Source organism: Manis javanica, chromosome 17 (genome assembly GCF_040802235.1).
Source record: "Manis javanica isolate MJ-LG chromosome 17, MJ_LKY, whole genome shotgun sequence".
NCBI lineage: Eukaryota > Metazoa > Chordata > Mammalia > Pholidota > Manidae > Manis > Manis javanica.
Genome location: NC_133172.1, coordinates 61,657,420 through 61,676,828, shown reverse-complemented (window position 1 = coordinate 61,676,828; position 19,409 = coordinate 61,657,420). Strand labels below are relative to the sequence as shown.

At 53.7% G+C, this 19,409-nt stretch overlaps 1 protein-coding gene across 1 annotated transcript; it reads right to left on the bottom strand.

The window, feature by feature from the left end:
- Positions 1-12,417: 12,417 nt before the first annotated feature.
- COX4I1 (cytochrome c oxidase subunit 4I1) lies at positions 12,418-19,398 on the bottom strand. Its single transcript, XM_073225443.1, has 5 exons — positions 19,258-19,398; positions 18,096-18,169; positions 14,119-14,286; positions 13,526-13,657; positions 12,418-12,659 (listed from the first exon to the last, which is right to left on the bottom strand). Exons 2-5 carry the CDS (start codon positions 18,166-18,168, stop codon positions 12,523-12,525), a joined length of 510 nt encoding a protein of 169 aa, XP_073081544.1. The 5' UTR covers position 18,169; positions 19,258-19,398; the 3' UTR covers positions 12,418-12,522.
- Positions 19,399-19,409: the final 11 nt, after the last annotated feature.

Genomic DNA, 19,409 nt, shown 5'->3' with positions numbered 1-19,409 from the left:
GCACAGGCTGTGCTGACACAGCAGCCAGGACACGAGGAATCTGCCATGGTTTTCAAGGCCAAGAGCAGAGAAGGTGAGGCTTCCCAGACACCCGACACCAGCACCGGCTTCTCTGACTCTAAGACCTAGGGGGGTCTTTATCATGTGGACACCGGAAAGCTCAGTCCTCTGAAAATAGACAAAAATACATAATTCACCTGCAATGTAAATAGGCCAGCGTTCAGCCAGTCCCTGCTTATGTGCTAATACTTGAAAATACTCGTGGAGGACCTTGTGGCCTGTGACCAACACCAGTGTTCATGAGCAGAATCCGGAGACAGCAGGCTCTGTGTGGGGGCAGTACAGACGCGATCTCCTGGGGTCCATATCCCAGCGCCCGCCCACCGGCTGTGTTTTGTCTTAGGTGTGGGATGGGGGCTGGGTCCCGAGGGAATGTTTCAGGGACTGTGCTGAGTTGAAACACCTTTCCGGGGCACGGGGCCACTGGTCACCGGCAGAGCTCACCTCTCTCAACCGGGGCTTTTTAGCTGTGAACAGGGGGACGTGGACTAGACCCACAGTTAAAAGGTTCCCCAGAGGTACAGGTCCCTAAGTCGACTCTCGCTGAAGCCAGGGCTCCTCAGCCACAAGCAGCAGAAGCCCGGCCCCACTTTCTAAGCAGAGAGAAAAGGAATTTGAAGAACCACGTAACTGGGAAACCCCGGGGTCAGAGATAGGAGGCGTCCAGATCGGAGCAGGAGGTAAAAACACAGATATTCCACACTTCCACACTTCCACACTTCCACACTTCCTCCAGGTCTGGGAGGAGGGCAGACGCCTCGGTCTCATCTGACCTCAGAACTTGGAAAGACTGCAGTGTGGGCTCCAGAGCACATTCAGCCTTTTCTTCAAATTGATTTCAGCCTGACATGCTTGGTCCCTACAAGGTCCGGGAAGGAGGAGGTCCTAAGCCTGTGGGCTCGAGCACGTGCAAATTGTATGTGCTTGTACGTATTTGTGGGAGAGGATTCCTAGCTTCTGGTGGATTCTCAGAGGGTGGTAGTGCCAGAAGTCTCTGAACCTGTTTGTTTCAGGTGGGTTCTTTCTGTTATGAATGACCAAAAAAAATCACTTTAAACTGGCTTGAGCAAATAAAGGAGAGGAAAGGATTTAGTGGCTCCTGCAAGCTAAAGGTCCAGGAGTATCTGGGCTCAGGAGAAGCTGAATCCCCGGGGGATGATGGTCCCCACCAGAAACCCCAGTGGCATGACGAAGACGGAGTTACGGCAGGGTCAGGGGCAGTAAGCCCCCCTTGCTCTCTGGAAAAGGCTAACTCCTCAGACGAGTTCAAGTTCAGATGCTCTGGTAGTTTGTTTTTACCAGGCATGGGCAAGACCTGGCAAGCCTGGTGCCATCTGCAGAGATGGCCTGAGGGCAGCAGTGCCATCTGTGCAGGGTTAAATTGTGTCCCCAAAAAAAGATATGTTAAAGTTGTTGGAGTCCTGAACCCCAGGACCTGCAAATGTGACCTTATTTGGAAATGGGGTCTTTGCAGATGTACTTACTTAAGATGAGGTCCCCCTGGAGTAGGGTGGCCCTGAATCCAATACCAAGCACCCTTATAAATAAAGACAGGGGACGGAGATCAGACACACACGGGGCAGGCCGCGTGAGGGCGGAGAGGGGGCTCAGCGCTGGAGTAGCAGCCGGAGCGCGAGCACACCGGGGCCTCCAGGAGCCGGAAGCGCAGGCAGGGCCTCCCCAGGGCCTCTCTCCAGAGGGGACGCTCCCGGCTGACACCTTGATTTCAGACTTCCAGCCTCCAGGATTTGGAGGGAATAAATTCCTATCGTTTTAAGCCCCCTGTTTGGGATGATTTGTTGCAATAGCCACCGGACACTCACATACTGTCCAGCCCTGAGATTTGGCTGCATCCGGGTACCCAACACCCTCCAGCGCGCCATCCCTGCAGCCTCAGAACCGTGGCTCTGCCAGACGCATGAGGATCCCAACCTGGTGTTTTCCAGCAGGGCCTCCGGGAGGTTTGAGGAAGTGGTGGCCATAATGGATGGGAAAGTCCTCCAGGGCAGCCTTGTGACTCTGCTGTGCAGGTGACCCCAGCAGGCTCCTGATCACAGGGGAAACCCTACAATACCCCCTCCGGGTCAGCATGGCCGTAGCGTGTGCAGAAACACCTGGGCAGCACCAGAAGTCAAAGTGGCCACTGACCAAGACGGTGCAAACGTGGAATTGCTGTCTAAACCCCCTGCTGGCCGCACCTCTGGACACACGCAGTCAACTCCAGCTGGCATTAGCTGGTATCTGGACGCTGGAATGTTTCAGATGACCAGCAGAGAAGGCAAGTCAAAGCCATCCCTGACCAGGCCAGCCTCAAGGGCTCATGCCCTCTGAATTCAAGTCCCACCACCTGATGACTGTGCCAAGAGTCTCAGGTCATCATGGGTCAAGGTGGAACACCCAGGCTCTGCAGTCACACAGACTGGGGTTTAGGCTTTTGGAGCCACTACCCTCTCTGAAAATCCAGCAAAAGCTAAGAATCTCTCCCCAGGAACAGGTACAGCTTTCTGACCCCCATCGGTCTGATTGCAGAGCCTGGGGTTATATCCTCATCCTACCGTCTACTTGGTGAACAGCCTCTGAAGCTGTTCAGCCTCTCTCGACGTCCATCTGGGACAGATAACTACCCCTCCCACCTCCTAGGACTGCAGTAAGCAGTAAAGGAAATAACGTACACCATAGATGTTAGCGTGGTTATGTAATGATGAGGCACTCGTTCAGGAAATATTTACTGAGGAACTAATATATACCAGGCGATGTTCTAGAGGCTAGGATTTCAGTGGGGAACAAAACAGACGCAGGTGTTCTGGAGCTCAGGACGATGAGAAGGTGGTGGTGGTGGTGGTGGTGATGAAGGTGACGATGAGGCGGAGCGTGGACCTAAGACTACCCCCCAGAGCACAGGAGCAGGAGCTGGGTACCCCTGGCCTGCCCCCCTCAGGGTCTAGCACACTGCCTTGCACACATATGTACTCAGGAAATGTGCGTTGTTGATGCACTTACTCTTCAAGTTGCTGTAGGCAGAGAAGAGCCCCTGCAGGAGTAGCTCAAACTGGCGCCATGCAAATCTCTTTGAAGTCATGTATTTTATCTTTAAAATTGACTTGAGCTTTTCATTCCATTCTACGGTATATTCATGTTTGTTTTACTTATAAACGAGAACTTTTTCCAAAACTTTGAGTGAAAATGCCCCAAGAAAACATGCCTGTTTATTCCTGTTGCTTCTGAGACACGAAACACACACACACACACACACACACACACACAACCCTTGGGCCACTGCCACATCCATCCAGGCCCAGAGCATGAACCCAACCCACGCTGCTAAACTCTCGAGAAAATGCCTGTCTCGCAGTGGCTCTGGGGCTGGAGGAGCGGGGAGGGTGAAGGCCTCTGCGGGCAGCGCCCTGCTCTGCTCTCCGGCGGAAAGGAGGCTGAGCCTGGGCGCAGAGACCTCTTGCTGAGAGCCAAAGAAGGTCAGGGTAAGAAGGCCCTGAAAACATCTCTGGAAACTATTTCCCCCTGAAAACCTGGAGTTTCTAACATGGGGGCCGCATCATAGCAGCCTGGACAGGCCCTGGAATGAAGCAGCGCCAGGATTTGGGGAGTCCGTGCGGACGCCTGTTTAAGGAGCTGTCACTACCTGTGGCCCGAGATTGCGGCTCTGCCCAAGCATCATGGCCACCCCCAGGAGGGCCGTTCTTCTGTTAGTCCTCACAGATGGTGCCAGCGGGCGGGAGCAGGGCAAGACACTCACTCACTCACCCGCGGTCCGGGCCGGCCAGACCTCGGGTCAGAGCCCGGCTGCCCCCACCTCACACACCCCCACCTTCAGCACCCCAGCCCGCTCTGTGAGTTTCTATTTCCCCATTTCTAAAGAGAGTCTCTTACACTCTCTGTCAGATGCTTTCTAGCCCGGTTACAGAACATTCGTCTATGGACGTAGGAAGCAGTGCAGGGCCGACTTGATAACACATGTTCACAAGTAAATTGGAATTTATTGCAAAAGACCATGCTTCTCACTCGGCCCCTGAGGAAGGGGTCCTGTCCTTCCCGTGCTACGAAGCTTAGCCCTGATGAGGAAACAAAGGAAGACGGAGACAGTCGGTCTCATCCCCTCCCTGCGTATGTCGGCCGGGGGGCAGACCTGCGGCCCAGGCGTGTGGACCTGAGCCTCTCAAGCCAGAGAGGGCGCATTTCCCTCCGAGGTGCGCTGTGTCCAGAAGCCTGCAACAGCCAGGGCATCTTCCTCGAGAGTCAACGTTACTCATCATTTGTACAAATAGTTATTTCTGTATTAAAATAAATTCCGCAGTGTCATGGAGCAGAATAAAAAATTCCCATGGATTTTCACCACCAAATCCAGCCTTTAGAGGAACATCACCCACAGGGCAGGAAAACTCGGGCCACTGCCCCATACTCCAGACTGTCCCCTTCCGACTTCTTAGGGGGCAAGTTTAACAAGGGGGAGGAATGCAGAGCCGGCCTTCGGGGCTCCAGGACAAACATGGAGCCTGGCTGCCCCCTCGTGGTTACGTGGGATATGACAGCCAGTTTCGCTCCGCCTTTGTGTGGATGACAGACTCAAAAGCCTGCGGGGGCGGTGGTCCTGTGTCAGCGGGGGAATCAAGCCCTTACAGACCTCCTGCCCTCCCCCACCCTGTTTGAGAGGCTAAGACCCCCTCTGTTCACAGGGTCATCAGGTGTGCAGGAGCCTCACCCCCCAGCCTGGCCTCAAGAGCACCTGTGGTTTCACTCCCCTAGAGATTCTGATTTGGGAGCCCTGGGTTGGAACAGAGGAGTCTGTGTGTTCAGCCAGTTTCCCAAGCAACCTGGGAATGAATTCAGCGGTTTGAACCTGCTGTTGAATTTAACCCCTGCAGGTGCACCTGGTAAGGCCCCTGCCTCAATGCCTCGCAACAGCTGCCCAGGTGATCCTAATGTGCAGCCTGGGCTGAAAAACACTGAAATGAAGCCTGTGTTCTCCTGCATTTCCTAATAAAACCTCAGCGTCCTTGCAAGAGCTGCTCAGCTCTTAACGCAGCTCCTCAGTCAGGGGACCGATCAGCTGTCCTGGGATCAAGGAGTTGTGGGACGTGAGGGTAGCCTGCACGGACATGCCTCGTGTTTGGCGATCTTGTCTTGCTCCCATTGGGACTTTGTCAGAACACCCTTCATGTCCATTCTTTTTTCAATAAATCACAAAACTCCTGCAGTTAGGTTTATTTGCTGCCATGGTGATCAGCAGAAGTAATCAGCTAAATGGAAACAGCGGGTGTGCAGGGCTTTAGCGCTTAAACCGGGAAGGTCCCAGGAAAACCGAGACAGGTTGGTCACTCTCCTCCTCAAACCCACCTTAGCCTCGCAACAGTTGGGGCTGTGCCTCCATGTGCACACCTTTGAGAGCCACAGCCTGAGCTCCCATCGGGTTCTGAAAGACTGTGATCCCCTAGGATGATCCTGCCTTCCACACTCCCCACGGAGCATGTCCTGGTGGTGCAGGCACGGCACTGGACCATGAGCATCCCGCGTGGACAGGTGCAGAAGGGATGGTCAGGCTGGAGGGTGGTGGGCACCTGGTTTTGTTCTTGACTTCTGGTTTGGGGTGGTGGGGGTGCAGGTGGTTATTACAGGACAAAATACAGAAGTCGTTTGAAAAGACCTGAGATGTTAACTTATTCTAAGAGTTTGAATATGTTTGCTACTCAGTAAACACGCACTGAGCACCTGCCATGTGCCAGGAGCTGTACAAAGTGCTCAAGAAAAACTGCACAGTAGGCATTGCCTGGGCTCTGGCACAGGCCTCTGATGTCTGTGTGATCTTCACCTCTCTGTGACCCCTTAATCTGTTAAATGGGGAGAATAACCTCATGACTCTAGGGAGGAAATAACACACGAAGGGCAGCAAGCGGAGCTGGGCCTGAGCTGGTGGCGGCACACTTACTCCTGGCCAGCCTACTTCAGAAATAAGGTCGTTGTGCACCTCACTCGGGGAGCCCTGTGCAGCAGCTCTCGGGCACTGCCAGCACTAAGCCTGGGTCACACCCTCGCACACTATGCTGTGCTTTGGGGGCTGTGCCAAGTCCGAGGTCATGCAAAGCATCCCTGGGGGTGAAAGAAGTTTCCAGCCTGCAGAGCTGCCCCTGCAGCAGGATGTCCCCGGGGGCCAAGAGGATTCTGCAGGAGGACGGAGAGAGGGCAGCTGGAGCAGAGGAGACGGCAGTGACTGCCTGCTGAGTGATGGGCTTGGCCAGCCCACCCTGCAAGTCCCCTGCCTGTGGGTGAAACACTGCTACAAGTAGGGACGCGAGAAGAAGAGGCTGCGGGAGCAAACTGCCATCATGCCTCACCCCCGGGGCCGGGAGAGCGCCAGGAGAAAGCCCCCGCTCACCCTGGGTGCCCCACTTACAAACAGGATGCCTTAGGTCTCAGCGCGCCCTCTGCTGTCCAGAACTGAGAATGAGGCCCACCGACACCAAGTCTCCCTCCAAGGTCAGGTCCGGCCGCACCAGGTGAGACGTTGGCAAGCTTAAGACATCACTGTAAGACCTCTGAGCCCTGCTCTGGGGCAGGAACTACAGCCCAGGGGTGACCAAGGACACGAGTGCAAATGTACCTCAAATGGGCAGGACCTGAACAGACCTCTCTCCAAAGATAGAAACGGCCAACAGACATGACGTGACACTCACCGTCACATTATCAGGGACATGCACCCCAAAGCCACAGTGGTGCCATGTCATACCTGGAGTACGGCCAGCACCAACCAAGCTGCTGTGACGTTCAGAGAAGGGAGCCTTGGGCGCTGGTGGCAGACACGTGAGCTGGTGCGGCCACTGCGGAGAACAGGGTGGAGGAGCTCCAAAACGTAAGCGCAGAACTGCCTGACTACCCAGCAGTCGTCAGGGAATTTATCCAAAGAAAACAAAACCACCAATGCAAACAGATGCCTGCGCCCCTTGTTCACTGCAGTAGCACTATTTACAACAGCCAAGACGTGGACACAACCTAAGCACACTGATGGAGGAAGGGATGAAGAGCGGCTAGTACATATACACCTGGAGTATTATTCAGCCATTAAAAAAAAGAGGAAATCCTACCATGATGAGAACTTGGGTGGACCTGGGAGGCATTATGCTAAGAGAAATAAATGGAGAAGAACAAATACTATACGCTCTCACTTATACATGGAACCTAAAACACAAGCCAAACTCATAGAAAAAGAGATCAGACGTGCGGTTACCAGAGGAGGAGGGTGGGGAGGGGTACCTGGAGGAAGGTGGTCAGAACATATAAGCCTCCGGTCACAAATAAGCACGCGTGTTGTGACATACAATGTGGTGAACAGAGCTCGCACTGTGTGTGAAATGCAGGACAGGTGTTCAGAGAGTAAACCCGAAGCATTCTCCTCACAAGAACTTTTTCCTTCTTTTCTTTTTATTGTATCTATATGAGCAGATGGGTATCAGTGGACCTATTGTGGTGACCACTTCACAATAGATGTAAATCAAACATTGTGCTGTGTCTTAAACTTACACGGTGATGTGTGTCCATTCTCTCTCAATAAAATAGGTGAAAAGAAGGTAGAATTAAAAAGAAGAACCTAAGAAATAATTTCTGAGGGCAACTTTACTTTGGATATCCGAGAAACAGGTGAGAATTCGGAGTGAAGCCCAGCAAGAAGGCCGACTTGGGAGCAAGTCGGCATCTCACGCGTCCGAAGGCCACAGCAGCAGTACTGGCCATACATCATAGCAGGGGGAGACTGAAGGCTTTTCCTGAGGTCAAATTAGGCACAGTATTGGCAACTGCCTCTCATGCCTTTGAAGCGCAAGAGAAGGCTTTACAGAAATTTAACAGTTTCTGAGAGTCACTATCTACTTCATCTTAAACTAATTCACAGCTTTCTTCCCTTCAAATACTAGTATCAAAGACAAATCAAAAATAAATGTTCAACTTATCCACTTATTCTTTTAAAAACAAAAGATAGACCACGGCTGCCATGGTGACAGTCCCTCTCGGAGAGCACTCCCTCCGTGACACCCCGTGGGATGAAGGGAGCCCCACCTGACGGCCGCTGAGCGGCCTGAGGTCACACAGAAACTGGACACCCCAGGCCTCGCCACGAGCTCCTCTCCACCCACTGCAGGGCTTCCCAAAGACAGATGCTCAGGTCGCCCCTGCACGTGTGGGAACCACGGAGAGCCAGTCGCCACTGCTGCTGCAGAAGGCCCTGCAGGCACAGGGGTGAAGACGCGTGCTGGCCCAACACTCACAGGAAGTACACAGCGGACAGCCTGCCGGTGGGAAGCAGGCAGGATGCAGGAGAGACAGGAAGCAGGCAGGAAGAGCCCCCTTCTGCTCCAGCCTCCTGGTCCACGCGAGCCCCAGGGACAGAGGCAAAGCCGCAGCTCGCCAAACACGGTTGCAGCATGCGGCCCCCGCGTCCGTCAGCCTGTGTGGAGGTGTGGTTTAAGCGCAAAGACAATGACTTGCATGGCCCAGTCCATCTCCGGCTGCTCAGCAACCACGCACATCCCTCTCCACATTTGTGACCCTTCATACAACATCCAAACGACTGTGCGTCCCCACCAAATAAGATGCAAATACCTCCACACACGGGAACGCGCTGTTACCCCCACCCCAGATGGGGACTCACCAAGTTCCCACAGCCATTGTGGACCTCCCTGGACTATGGGAATTGCTCCTCAAATGCAGTCCTAGTCCCACCTGAAGAGTCTAAAATGTAAGGTTAGGACTGAAGTGGTAAAGTTAACCTCCACAAGCTCGTGTAAAAAAAATTGATATAAACAAAGTGACATACTACATCCTGCAAGACAGAATCCCATCTTTTAAGAGTGTTATCACCCACTGGGTGGTCGGAAGGCCATCTCAGGCCAGCTGCTTCTGGGTGAGGGCATTTGGTAAAACCAGAGAAGTCCATGGGCATGAGCTCCCTGCCATATATAAGCCCATGTGGAGCCACCCTGGGGCCCAGCGTTGGTCTCCGCTGTTTGCAGACCAGGCCCTGCCATCAGCAGCCGGGAGGTCAGGCTTTGGGAAAGGAAGGCCGTATTAGGGGATCATGCAGACCCCACTCTGACCACTGGCAGCTTAGTGCATGGGCCTTCTCAACAAACACCAGGGTGCCGTGGGGAGACAGCACCCCAGTTTCTGCGGACTGGTTATGTTCCCGAAGAGTGCTCACATTTCCTGTTTCTTAGTCCAACAACCCAGAGATTTAGATTATATCGTACGGTTCTAACCTAGTACAGTAAATTGAAGTTCAAATTCACTTTCCTAGGAGTTGTGCTTCAGGATGACATTTCTAATTTCAGGAGAACCTGTTTGGTTGTTTTCATTAAAGGCTGAACACCACGGCAGCCGGCCTTCTGAGATGGTGAGGCTGTCTTTACTTCCCCCACGTATCTGGGCCCTACCTTCCCTACACCTCTGCTGTCCCTGTCCTGGCCACTCACGTCCCTCTCAGCAGTTTCTCTGCAATGCGGGTCGCTGTCTCAGGGCTGGCCCAGGACGGCCCGTGTCAAGAAGGAGAGCGCTCCGGCCCCTTCAGGCCTCGGGCGGGCCCCCACTATGCCTGCCGTTGGGTTCAGTGGTCCCTCCCAGGCAGAGGCGCCAGCTGTGCCTCCAGCCAGTGGCTGCCACGGGGTCTGTTCTCAGGTGCGTCAGCTGTCCCCTGCCTCCTTCCGCTTCGTTGGGGACCTAAGCAGATACGTGCAGAGCTTGTGACCATGGCCGATTTGTCCACACCCATTTATATTTTGGGGATCGCTGGGAGGGAGTGTTCCACAGGAATATCTTCTCACTGCATTTTCTGATGGATGTTGGCACTTGGGTTTGGGTTTTGCTATCTCGTTCCTCCGTTTCTATGTGGGGATTCACACAAGTCCAAAACGTACTCTGCCACAGGCTTCCTCTTCCAAAGTCGCCCCAGTGGTCATGGCCACTTCCAGGGCTGTGTGGAGCCAGGGTTCAAGCGGCTCTGCCTTCCCAGCTCCCTGTCCCTCTTCTCACCTCCTCCTCATGTTTCACTTCGTCCGAGTTCAGCTGTCTCCTTCCCGGACCGTATCCTTCAGCGCTTCTCTCAGCAAACACCTGCTAGTTCTCAATATTCGCCTCTAAATACCTTTATGCTTTCTGTGCTCTTGGTTAATAGTGTAGGTGGTATCATTCCAGATGGAACTTTTCTATTGGCTCCCAGCTTCTAGGATTGTGTTTAGTAAGGCTGCTGTTCTGTCCCTTAGTAGGGAGATTTTTTTAGTTCTACAGGGTAGGAAGCTGCCAGCGGTAACAAGGTGAGCATTGAGTCAAGACAAAAGTGATAACAGTGTAAAGGGACAGGTGCCTTTTCAAAGGCAGGAAGCCACCCAAACATTAGGTGAGGAGCAGCCCGGCAGGGACTCCACACAGTCCTCCGCAGAGGCGCAGTGCCAGGCCCGTCAGGAGCCCCACTCCAAGGAAGCCCCTCAAGGCCCGGTCCTGGGGGCACAAGGACCCCTCTGGCCTCGAGAAGCTAGGCTGGGGGCTGCCCCAAGGGCATCTTCAGTATTTCCAAGTCCTGCCCAGCTTCCTTCTCCTGGTCTTTCAGTTCCTAGAACAGAGCTCTGTCCTCAGGGCATTTGCAGTCCTTTGAGTTTGGGCCTGTCTCCACCCCCGTCCCCACTCAAGTTTTGGGGTGAGAGGCTCCTTGTTCTTCAGCCCATGTTCCCTCCTTGGGGAGGCCTCCCTGGAACCACTTGTAATTGCTCCCATCCCCCCCACCCCTCTCCGTCAGCCCTGAGGAGCGTGATCGAATCTGTTGCTGGAACCTTCGGCAGTGTTCCTGGGGGCACCCCACACATGGACGCCAGTAAATCCACCCAGCAGGCCTCAGCTTAAGGAAGGGTTTTATTTGGTATGAACCCTGCTCCCTCCTGAATTCCCCCTAAAATGGCAGGTAAAGGTTTTTTAAGGCATAAACCCACAAGGATAGAGGACAGAAGAGGGCTGAGAGTCACACTTTGGAATCTGACATCTGATGGCTGCGTGCAAGTGGTGATCCTCTCAGCAACTCGGAGCAGGTTCCCATGAGGTACGGGGAGGGCCTGAGAACCCGACCCCCAACGGCCGGGCCCCAGGCCCAGGGGGATGCTTGGAGCCGTTCTGGGGTAGAAACAGCTTGCGGACCAGGGGACCTTCAGTGTCCACCACTCACCCAATTTTGTGCAAGTGGAGCCCTCTCCAGACCCTAGTTCCACAATCTAACGGGAGTCAGGGGGCAGGAGAGGGGTGCATCCTGAGACCTTGGCGCTGGAGTGCATGGCCCAGGGTAGGTGCTGGGCCCCACTACAGGGGCCGCCTCGGGCAGGAGCTGCCAACGGCATTGCTGGGCAGGCCCAAGCTTCCTACCTGAAGCCATCCCAAGGCCCCACGGGTGCTCGCAGCTGATGCAGGCCGCAGCTCCGGGCATTCCTACCCTCAGTACAGGGCCCGCCTCCCAGAGGCAGCTGGCCCTCTGAGAAGGGATCAGGGCACTTCTGAAGTGGCGCAGGAAGACACTACCATCAGGGACTGTATATTTATCTTTACCTTAATTTTAAATTGGTTAGGTCAAGCCTTCCAGTAACCTCAGGCCCTCCCTGTGCCTGCCTCTGGTCAAGCTTCAGGACCAATCCCCTTCCCCATTACAGCTGGGCTTCTCAGAGGTCACCCAGCACCCTAGCCTCATTCTGCCATCAGAGATGCTGGGAGACCCCTTGGCAGCAGCCTCCTGCAGCCCCCACCACGCAGACTGTGTGCCGGGATTCGTTCTGCTCCCCAGCAGCCTCCAGAGACCCCTGAGCGGGAGAACAGCAGGAGGGCGGGAAGGGGGCTCCGCTGGGAGGCTGCAGGGGCCAGGATAAGCTCCTGCAACCACTGCCCCCCTGGAGCTGGCCTCATTGCTGTTTAGATTAATAGGCTGAGCATGCCCAGGAATAAGCAGGCCCAGAGCACGAGGGTATCACCGAGGCCCGTCAGGGAGCTCAGACCTTGGCCTGCCCTTGGTCACCCACTCCAGCCGACACTGACAATTTCAAGGGGAGAGGGCTAGTCCCAGGCAGGTCTCAGAAGCAGCGCCAATGGTGACTTCTGTCAGCCTGGCTATTCCGGGATTGTACTCTGACAAAAAATCTCATCAAAAACCTAAAAATTCCATCTCGTAGGACTTAGTTTTTAGTCTGTGTATTATGTCCCCTTAAATAATTAATTTTTGCCATTTCGTTTATTCTCAAAGTGTATTTACTTCGGACACCTGGGAGAAGCCCACTGTGTTTCAAATGACAGACACTTTCATTCAGCTGTCAAAGAACCAATCACACAGGATTTCACGTAAACTGCTCATTTATTAGCATTGGTACTGCGACACGGCAGCTTCCGGTACATGTGCCGAGCTGTGCGGAGGAGCGGCTCAGAGACATGAACGGTGGCTCACTTCTTCCACTCGTTCTTGTCGTAGTCCCACTTGGCGGAGAAGCCCTGGATGGGGCTGACCTTCATGTCGAGCATCCTCTTGGTCTGCTTGGCCACCCACTCCTTGTCAAAGGTGTGCGGGATGGGGGGGTACACTACAGCCCAAAACAATCCCATGAGGCCATGCAGTACTGGCAGCTCCTTCTGCGGCCAGCGCCTCACACGGTGTGGGCCTTCCCCAGCACCCCAGCAGCCGGGTCAGCAGCCCCCCCACTCAGCACCAGCACACGGGCACACGCACACTGGCTCTGAATCCGGGGCGTGGACAACTCTGGTACTTCCACATCACCCCTTTGTTCATAAAAAGTTAGCAGTGAAATACCCAAGCTCAAGGCAGAATGTCTTCTCTACAGGATGGAGCTAAGAAGGTCTACAGGCCAGCTCTGAGCACAGAGCCACAGGGGACTTGGGAGATCAGACAGGCACAGTGTTATGACCCACGTGCATAGTCAGACCACAGGGACAGGAGGACACCTGCTCAGAATGGGAAACACCTGCTCTGCCCCACAGATGCAGTATGACAATGAGCCAGTGACCCAACCTGGTCTGCACAGAACCGTGGGGTCTGCAGACTCAGAATTCCAGCCATCACAGTGCAGCCCCTATACAGCTGTAGTGGCCCTTCAGTGAGTAGACCCCCTTTCTTTGGTGGAACCTGCGGCCCACCATCCTTAGGTAACTGAGCAGATAAACTGCTCCTGGAAATGTGCACTGTACAAAGTGGGTGAGTCGTTCACTACAAGCATGGCTGCTGTGCACACACCACTGTCCGGCTGATAACACTTCGGTTACCTTGGCCAGGTCCCCAAACCCAGTAAACAATGCCAGCACGGACCCCAGGATGTGAAAGCCAGCCAGCAGCGCATGCTGGCATGCTGAGGAGCAGCTATGCTGGCCACACCAGGTCTTGTGGGGCTGAGACCTGAGACCCCCCAGCACAAGGCCCGCCCCCTCTGCTCACCATAGTGCTTCTCCCAGATGAGGATGAGAGCCGTGAAGCCGATGAAGAACATGGCGGCGCCCACCACCGTCTTCCACTCGTTCGTGCCCCTGTTCATCTCGGCGAAGCTCTCGTTGAACTTAATGCGATACACTGAACAGAAAGAGCAAGCCATGTGTGCAGGTAAGAGCTGTGGGGCCACCTCTCCCCACACAGCCGGGGCAAAGCCCACAGCGCCGAAGACAGCCCAGGTGTGCACACACGCTCCCGCACACACGTGGGGGGCTGGAGGAGAGAGGACATGCGTGCAGTGCAATCCCCTCCTTTCCAGTGCAGGGTCTGTCCAGCCACGTCACGCACGTACCCTTCCTACCTGACGGCATCCGCACCAACAATAAACCCAGGCCCGCCCTCAGCCGCTCGGCACCCAATTCCCACTCCTTCCCGGGGCCGAAGCCCCAAGCACAAAGGGGCCCGGGCAGAGGTCCAACCAGCTGGCAGAGCTGGGGCAGCAGCCCCGGCCCCAAGCACGCTGGTCTCCAGGCAGCGCCCCACAGCTCAGGCCCGGGGACCAGTGAATTTCTCTCACACACCGTGTGGGCTTCAATACCCACATTCAACTTTTTCCTCGGTGGAGAGGCTGCTCCAGGCGGCCTTCTCCTTCTCTTTCAGGGCCTTCTGGCTGGCGGAGAGGTCCTTCCTGTGGGCCACATCTGGCAGGGGATAGTCACGCCGGTCCATGTAACTTGGGAGAGCATAGTCCTCGCTCTTCACGACACCTCCTGAACACACATCGGATGAGCAGTTAGAGCCACGTGCAGGTCCACAGTCACAAACTGAAATACGTAAGTGTGCACCAACCACTGTCCCAACAGCCGAAGGACTGTCATGTGAAAGCGGGAGGCCTGTCCCACATGGCCCAGACGGCAGAACGAAGATGGCGGGGGGGTGGGGGGCAATTAACAGCAGCCCCCTTCTCAGCTGAATCAAGCCCTGCAGGGCCATCTGCTAAAGAAGGAATTCTTTTCACAACGGGCACTGAGAAGCCACAAGGGCTCCGGGGGGCCTGACCCTGCACTGCAGCCCGCACTGAAGGAAGGCCCTTCGGCAAGTGACCCACACCAAGAAAGACAACAGCATCAAACTCAGACAAGAAACAGTGTTTAAAAACAAAGACACCTGGCCACAAGGCCACCGCGGCACCGCTTCTCACAGCAACAGCCCGGCCGCCGCGCCCACCAGAGAGGCCAATGGACCCTGCTGCCCCTCAGCGACGTGCCTCCGAGCTAGTTCTCTGTCAGTCAATGTTCCCTGAGTGCCTACTCTGGGCGACACACGGTTTGGATGTCTGGGATCATCAGTGCCTACTGGTCCATCTGTGCCACCAGCGGGCACAAACAGTACACATCGCAGGCACAGAAGTCAGGGCCTGGGCGAGTGCTCGGGAAGAAAAGGGAAGCCAAGCGGAGGAAGGGAACGGGCGGAGAGGCGCGCAGGCAAGGAAGAGGCCACATTACAGAGAATGAGGGGGACCCATCTTTTCAAAATGGAAAGACAACTATACTCAAGTCGCAGAACAACATCAGGGTTTGCTTTCCGTTTTAAAAATGTACACTGTGTGTATACTCAGACGCATGTAACTACACACAGAAACCTGGCAACGTAAACCTAGGTTGTTATCAGTGGGAAGAGGACAAAATGGGCATTTCTACTCATAGACAGAAATTTTAATGCCTCAAAATGAGCATGTACTCAAGTATTACTCAAATAGAGAAAAAAGCTTAAAGAGCAAAAAAGGAAGGAATGTCTTAATTTTTACTCAGGGTTTTCCCACTGCTAAAAGCTGTTTTTTCAATTCTACCCCACATCTGCAAGAAAACTGTGTGTTCCAAACCGGTCTGGAGGTCCCAAGTCCTGCAAAATGCTTCGCCTCCATTAGCTCAGTCCCAATGATTAAAATCTCCCCAGTCACATTAACAATAGTAAAATGAAACACTAAGCCTTAAGTGTGGTATAATATCTCTAAATGTTTATTTTTGCCATGCAAATAACTAGCATACTTACATACTCAACCTCAGCCCAAAAGGACTTGAGAAGAAAATTACAAGAATTACTTTCCAACTTCAATAGTTTCCAACTTCAGATCCTATTAAAATGATGAATGTACTAAAAAAACAGTTGTACACTAGCACTCTGCTTACACAGAACGATTAAAACAGACACAAATCAGGGTGATGAGAATGGCCTACAGGTGACTGTGAGGATATTGGCAGCACCCAGTGAGTCTCTAGAAGCCCCTGACCTGGGCACTCAAACAGGTGCCTGGCAAAGCTGTAAACGCTCACAACCCTGAAGCACTCCAAGCACACAACTGCCTTCTCTGGAAACAGAATGGCCAGCTGGTGGTCTCAGGGCTGCTGGCAGTTCTTCAGCACCCTGGACCTGGCCCCCCAGTAAATGGGGGACGGGATGGGGTTAACATACCGAACATGCCTTTTAAAAACAGGGAGAAGCAAAGATTTTGCATTCTAGTCCAAGTTTTGTCATTCCTACCCTCAACCCGGGTGGATTTTTGGCTGAGCTTCTGCTGAGGAGTTTGATGATTCTGAGCTCTGCAACCAGGGATGTCACCACACAGATATTCAAACTGACCACAGCGGCCACCAACGGCACTCCAAATCGCGTTACTATTTTACGTGGAGAACCAGTTTATGTGCTCAGGTTCACCCTGAATAACTGAAAGTTAAAACCCAAGAACAAGATGCATCTAATGTACTGCAGTTTTCTCCATCTGCCTACTACGCACTGGAGACACAGCAACGAATCTGACGGGCAAGGTCCCTGGCCTCAAAAGGTTTGCACTGGAGAGGCAGAAACATACACCAAACCCACAGTATGTCGGTGCTCTAAGGAAAACAAAGCACAAGGATAAGGCAAGACAGGGAACATCTTTAGAACGGGCGGTCAGGAAAGGCCGCTCTAAAATCCCATCTGCACGGAGGGCAATGCTGAGGAAGAAGCGGCCAACCACACCTCCGGGGCTGAGGAACAAGCCGCAGGGGCTGGACCCGTTTGGGCGGCTGTTTTCCAAGACTGATGTGAAGACCTCAGAAAGGCCGGTTGCAGATCCTACTCCAGGTGCAAAAAGCCACTGGAAGGTTTCCAGAAGGAACCGACTTAAACTTACTTCCTCTGCCAAAAAACAAAACCTAAGAATAAATCATGACCGAAGGCACTACGGGCTTTCCTATAAAAGATCAGAATGACCAAAGGGACGTGCCGCAACTGTGGGGGGCGACTGAGCGGACATCCTGACTGAGCTCATTACCACACAACTGTGTCGGCCTAACAAAATCCACAGAGCATTACACCTAGAAAGATAAACTCTACTTTCCATAAATTGTATCTCAATAAATTAAACAAAAAGCTAAAGAAACACACCAGCAAAACCAAAATGAAATAAAATGTAATCTTTGTGGTGACTTCCTAAGCATTTAATGAAGGGGTGTTTCTTTCTGTGTGTGTCAACAAAACACTGAATTTTTCTTTACTACTTACTCATTTAAATAATAGGTACTTCAATAATACTCTTACTAAAATGACCTGTGTTAAAGAGTCTGGCTGGGTCCATAGCGTATCCTGGGCAGCATAAGGAATGTAGAAAATGTAAGACAACAGGAACACCAACCAAAGGACACAATTTCAAGGACAAATTCCCACGTAAAGCAATTCAGGTGGTAGCAGGACAGGTTACTGAGCCCCTAGACCCATGAAGCCTCCAACTTCATCACCTGACCCCTGGGTGACAACCTGCCAGGCTGATTTCCATCTTGTTGTGCTTTCCCTCTGCCTAGAAGGCCACTCCCCTCCCAAGGGTGAGGTTAAACCCCCCAGTCCTGCAGAATGGCAACGCCTCTCCTCCAGAAGCCTCCCCTGAACCGGAGGCCAGGCTAAACGCTTCTCCCCAGGGGCCACCTCTTGCAGAAACACTGTCCTCAAGTATCTGTCCCTCTCCAGATTGGAAACACCCCAGTGGAAAGATTCCACATCTCATGTTATTTTTATTCTTGGTGCCTAATAGGGTCTGGTACAAAAAAGATACTTGATAAATACAAAACTGAATTTGCTGTGTACACACACACCTTACATATATTTCAGGTGAGAAAACAGGTTCCTAAACTTAAGTAGCTAGTCCAAGACAGAAATGAGATTAAACCCAGCTCATGTTAGAGAGTCCCAACCTCCTTCCCTTCCAGCCCCAACAATGTAAAGACTACTGAAGATAAATGGTCAGGAGTTAAAATCACGTATGGTGACGATCATTTCAAAGGGGTGGAACATGAACCTGAAAAAATGGGAAGGGGGCGATATCTTAAGTATAAGCAAATGAAGACTAACATTGAGTATGAGTCAGAAATACTCTTTAATCCAAAACTATATGCCCTGTTGAAACACTTATACGCCCTGTGAAGTCTCTCAATCAGATTCAGGATCTTAGCCATCTGTGTTTGAAACTTCAGCACAAGCCCTTACACCCAGAGGGTGCAAAATGAAATACTTTCAGCCCATTAAAATGAAAAGTTACACTTACCATGTGCTCTTACACACACTGAGGTGGAAACCGCTCGCTTGCCAATTAGGCTAAATACTCTGGTAGCCAACATTCTGAAAGATAAAAGTGTACACCTTGTGCATGAATGAGGGCAAACACCTTTTGGGAATGATTCTTCTTGTTGCCCCCAGTGCATTCTGGAAGTAATGCAATTCTTTTGTTTTCTTCTCCCCAGTGTAAAGATCCAATCTTCATTACTGACTCAGAGCTCACAAAATCACCTAAGGCAAGGTTTTCTTGACAGCTTCATTATGGAGCTTCATTATAAATCAAGTGCCATAATGTACACACACTTTAGGCAATTGTAGAAGCTGGCTTTCTTTAAAATCTTTAACAAGGAGACTGAAAAAGCTAGAAGCCAGGAAGCACTGTGCAGCCATGATGGGCTCGCGTTGGGAAGGGAGGGGTAAACGGCGCAAAGGGGCTGTTGGCATGCACTGCATTCAACGGAGTATTTGGTTAAAAACCTAGCATGTATAACAGAATAGGAGGGGGAACTCGGGGAGAACGGCTGCAAAGGTGCTGCCCCGGGTCCTTCCAATCCCTGCGGACAGCGGGTGACCTGGATGACCCACCGCTCGGCTAGGCCCTTCCTGCTTCAGGTCCGCCCCCCTTACCTGTCCCCCCCTTTAAAACGACCTTTCAGGGGACTGGACGACGAAAAGGCTGCCGAACGCATTCGGAAAAGAGCCCCTACTTCGAGCAGAGTACACAGAGGCAGGACGTCGGGGCTAGAGTCGCCCCCGGCTCGCTCCCTCTCCCCCGCCCGGCCGGCAAGCGGAGCGCCTCCCCGGAGCCCCGTTCGGCCCGGACGGACGGCGCGTGAACCCCGGGGCCGCCTCGCAGAGGCCGGCAGGGCGACCTGCCCCCGGGCCCGCGCCCTCACAGCGGGCGTCCAAGGTCACAGCCCGACACCAGCCCGCGGCCGCGGCGCGGAAAGTGGGGCCGGGCCTGACGCTTCCGGGCGCTCCCGGGCCGCGACGCGGCGGACCCCGCGCCCAAGTCCCCGCGTCCCGGCCTCAATGTCACCGGGCTCCGGGCCCAACCGCCATTCAGGGCTGCCGCTGGGCCGCAGAGCCGCGGGCTGGCACGCCTATGGCTCCCGGGCCCGCCGAGCGGGCCGCCGCTGCCGCCAGTTTACCTGCCGCCACCCCGGCGCCGGCTGCCTGCCGCGACCGCCCTCTACTCCCCGCTGCAGCGACCGGAAGAGAATGAGGCCGCACCGCGGAGCACCATGGGATCGAGAAGGACGCCCCCAAGCGCCCGGCCGCGCAGAGGTCACTGGAGCGGAAG